At 34.5% G+C, this 4427-nt stretch overlaps 1 protein-coding gene across 1 annotated transcript; it reads right to left on the bottom strand.

Moving 5' to 3' along the window:
* Positions 1-381: 381 nt before the first annotated feature.
* Positions 382-3505, bottom strand: LOC141659430 (transcription factor bHLH130-like). The gene is made up of 6 exons (XM_074466291.1): positions 2231-3505; positions 1471-1817; positions 1211-1384; positions 1042-1107; positions 885-953; positions 382-793 (listed from the first exon to the last, which is right to left on the bottom strand). The coding sequence occupies exons 1-6, from the start codon at positions 2736-2738 to the stop codon at positions 740-742; spliced, it is 1218 nt and encodes a 405-aa protein (XP_074322392.1). The 5' UTR covers positions 2739-3505; the 3' UTR covers positions 382-739.
* Between the last annotated feature and the right edge of the window lie 922 nt (positions 3506-4427).

Below are 4427 nucleotides of genomic sequence, written 5' to 3'. Positions count from 1 at the left end.
GAAAATGATATTATCCTTAACCACCTTTCTAATTGTCTGAAAAGGAACTAGGCCTTCTAATAAAACTTTTGCTTTCTGGGTGCTTATATGAAGAACTGATATGTAAAGCAAGTCCATCAGTTGTGCAGGCTTTAGTGAATCAATGTAAAAATAGTAAACTCACCGGGATTCATATAAATACACAAATGTGTGCCACTACACAGAATCATGCTTTCCGCAAATATATGCTTTATCACTTCATGCTGCTACTTAAATCAAAACTGCAATTCATTCTAAACCGACAGAGATAGACAGTTACCGGCCCTTATTTTTACCCGTAATTACAATGCACTTGATACTAGTATGCTGCATTACCCTTCAAAAGGGGGGTGGGGGTACAGAGAACAGAATAAACTAAATGAGATTACCTCCAGCTTCAAACCTCCATGACAGGGGAAAGAGGAAAACTCTTACATGATTCTCATTTGCAAGTAGTATTCTCAATCAAGAAGATAACAACAAACTTAACTGCTAAAAAGATTACAAGACCTTCTCTATTTGTCGGAACATGATCTGAATTTTCTGATCCTTATATTTATATGATTACTAGATACATTCACGTGACGGATGACTAGCTAAGGATAATTGGGGTACAATTAGGTTCCACTAACACCACCAATGGGGTAAAATTTCCCCCTGAACATCAAAATATTGAAAATTTTGAAAAAAGCAATTTACAAAAGCTTTTTACACCTAAGTCTTATACCTTCTGCTTGTTTGAGCAGGTACACTTCGAACGAATTTCTGAAAGGGTCTGAAAAGTTCACAGGAGGTAAATATGTAAATTAAATTTGATGTGTTAAAATATTTTGATGATAGTTCAAGGCTAAATATTTAGTATGTACCTTTACTTGCTTCTGAAGGTCTTTAATGTGGTCGACAGCCAGATCCAACATGTCTGCTGTATTTGTTTGCTGCAAGGTTAGGACAACCATAAGTAAATGACTCGGTTTAGAAAACTTACTACTACTATATAACACACAGTTGCAACTGTTACCCTACCTTGTCCATATTTGGGACAAGTTCCTGCAGCTTCCTCATTCTCTCACTAATTTTGGTTCTTCTAACCTGAAGATAGTTCGCTGAGTTAATAGAATTAATGTTGATACAAGTGCAGATCAAGCACCAATTAACCATCAAGGAGTAAGTAATTTGGCACTAGGAAAATTACCCTTTCGGCTATGCTTCGTGGATGAGTGGCACAACCCCTCTTGGCTCTAATCTTTAGAGGTACAGAATCCTGAAAGTGCAGTAACCTATCCATGGCAGAAAATTCTGCGGAACTTGTTGGCAAACTCAAGTGATGAGCCAACACTGGGGGCGTTCGATTCCCACCTTCACCACTCTGATCAACAAGATAATTCAGGATTGAAGCATACTGTAAAAATATGAGAACACAATATACAATAGATTATGAATATAATTTCCTACCTGATTCTGGGATGAATTTAAATTTGAAAATGTCTTTCTATCATCTTCTGCAAAATCTTTTAAGAAATTGTCAGATAAGAGTGCTGAGTCATCCCAGGATGTACTTGGGAAACCACCAGTCATGTTGCCACCATCACTTCTACGTATTTGGCCAAAACTACTAGTTTCAGCGTTACCCATTCCCATGCCTTTCCCTCCAATTTCTGATCCATGAGGCATCATACCTGAAATAGAAGGTACCCCATCCATTTGGTTTTTTAATCTGCTCGCAGAGGAAAATGATGCTTCTGCATTAAGATCTCTGCCAGCCCTAAAACTGCCCGCACCTCCCATCACAGCATAGCCATCTGCTAGTTGTTAGGCATGTTTGTAAGAAAAGACTGAGGCACATCTTTAAAAGAACATTTACGAGATGACTGAAGCACCTCTTTAAAAGCACATTTGACCTAATCTATAAGTCATAGTAGCTAAGATATAATTATAACTTCATGGTTTCATATGTTGTGAAATTAGAAAGATCACAAAACTTGAAAGTCACGGGATTACTTGAGTGTGGATCGTAGTTATATAAAATTTAATTGATTTCCATATATGTATATATATTCTTTAATAGTTTCAACAGTAAACCAGCTCATTTCTTAGCTACTTATAAGATCTTTACAAAATTGTGCCAAACAAATGCACCAGAATTGGAATATGGAACGGCTAATATATATTAAATTTAGATACTAAAATCATCACAAAGACAAGGATAAATTACCGTTATCAACATTGATGTTGGCAAATAATCCAGCAGGTGAACTGCTATGACGAATGAGATTCGAGTTACTTTCACCAATTACACCCATCTTCACCTGTGAAACTCGATCCATCCCCACTGAATTGGCAACATTATATTGGTTCTCCATAGCTGAACTCGTCCCAACTGTCTTATGATCCAATCCTGTTTGGCTACGATACATCATCTGCTCCTGCTGATGATCGAATATATCAGGTTCATGCTTCATAGGTGCTACAAACTGGGACTGATTCCCCTCCCTACCTAACACAGTAGGAGCATTCGATTCCGCATCACCACAACTCGACATAAATCTCGAGAAAAACCCATCAGTTTCAGGACTTAAAGCCTTAGCGTTCAAGAACTGATCACAATCATCTTCCCCTGGATATCCATTACTATTAATCAAATTTGCAAAATACGAACTTGGTGCAGATTGATATCGAGTCAATCCCCCCGAGTTCATCTGATGCTGCTGTTGTTTCTCCATCAATCAAAACCAATATTCCACTATCTAATAAACTAAAAACACCCAACAAACTCTTTGCACAAACCCGAAAAAGACCCAATCCTACAAATTATTTCTAGGGTTTCACCATACATAAACCAATCAAGAGCTCAAGAATTCAAGAATCACTTTATAGATCTCACAATATAAATTAACCAAAATAGATTTAGGTACAAATATAGATACAACTCTTACAGCAACCAATCATAAAAATAAGAAAGAAACAAACTTTAATTGTTTCTTGATCAGATATTCACATTAAATAACACCCCAGCTTCTTGTCATCAAGTAAAAGTGTACTTAAGCCTACTTTTCTCGACACAGGAGGGGGGAGAGAGATAGAGAGAGAGAGAGATTTAAAGTAATCACACAAGTATACCAGGGAGAGAGAGAGAGATTTGAAGCAGACACACAAATAGACCAGGGAGAGAGAGAGAGAGAGATTTAAAGTAATCACACAAGTATACCAGGGACAGAGAGAGAGAGAGAGAGAGGATAAGGGATATAAAAAAATAAGCACTAAAAACAGAGGATATACATACAGTTCATATCACTAGAGAACAGTAACAGAGAGCAAAAGAGTCATTCTTACTACAAATATACATATGAATGAAGTAGTTTTAGTTTCTCTCTACAGAAAATAAATCTCTCTGTCTGTGCGTGTAAACAGTGTGTGGAGAGAGATTTGTGGGAGAGAAAAAAGAGTGGAGGAAAAGTGTTTCTGGGGAAAAAGTCGAATAATATAAAAGAGAAGGAAGAAAAATGATGATAATTAGTGACGACGCATTTAAATTCTTGTACCTAAAATCTAAAAGTTATTGGACCTGCTATTATGCGGGAGAACTGATGTTCGATTCAAAATGTCATTTTAAATTAAATTTATACTTCCTTTGTCTCATTTTTCTATACATTATTTTTGGACACACTTTTCAATACTCGTTTAAAATATAATTTTATAATATTTTTTTAAAAAAAATTCTGAATAAAAGTTTCATGTTTAAACTTTTATTAAAAAAAAATTGAAAAAAAAATTATCAAACTATACTTTATAAAAATCTCGAAATACGTGCAAATAGTAAACGTATAGAATCAAACGGGACAGAGCTATTTCATTCGTTCTTCTTAATTGTTTATATTAAGGGATGAGGGTTTGATAGTACTTTAATGCGTTTATTAAATATAGTTGTATATTTTTTTTAAAATAAAATATAATATTTAAATTTTTATAAAATAATTTAAAAATAAATTTCAGAACTATACTTTATAATTGTCTTAAAATACATGTTTAGCATGCAAAAAAATAAGGTAACGGAGGTAGTATTTTATTAAGGTCGTTCTATTATGCCAAACACTCTCCCGTGTTCAAGTGATTATTTTTTTTTACAAATATGACTTATAAGCTTACAAATGAGTATCTGTTCTCATAAATTCTCGGGGTGAGCGAGGATCGAATCCAGAATCTAGTACGACTGAGAATAAACTCTTAAATCGAACCGTGTTCAAGTGAGTAATTTTAGTATAAAAAAGTTGGCTATAAAGCAGTTTTATTATTCAAATTTACAAGATGTTGGATGTTGCAAAGGTAGCTGTGGAGATCTATTTAAGTAGTAAATAATAAAGATCATATTCGATATTTAATTATTTAAATTTGATTAATTATTGTCCTCACTG

Source organism: Apium graveolens, chromosome 5 (assembly GCF_009905375.1).
Source record: "Apium graveolens cultivar Ventura chromosome 5, ASM990537v1, whole genome shotgun sequence".
In the NCBI taxonomy this organism is placed as follows: domain Eukaryota; kingdom Viridiplantae; phylum Streptophyta; class Magnoliopsida; order Apiales; family Apiaceae; genus Apium; species Apium graveolens.
This window is presented reverse-complemented; position numbering and strand designations above follow the sequence as displayed.

Excerpts from the sequence above, each read along its gene's own strand:
- LOC141659430 (XM_074466291.1), bottom strand. The coding sequence starts at position 2,738 with ATGGAGAAACAACAGCAGCATCAGATGAACTCGGGGGGATTGACTCGA. Across the intron at positions 1,385-1,470 it reads TAAATTCATCCCAGAATCAG|AGTGGTGAAGGTGGGAATCG; the intron begins GTAGGAAATTAT and ends CTTGTTGATCAG. Across the intron at positions 794-884 it reads ACCTTCAGAAGCAAGTAAAG|ACCCTTTCAGAAATTCGTTC; the intron begins GTACATACTAAA and ends TGAACTTTTCAG.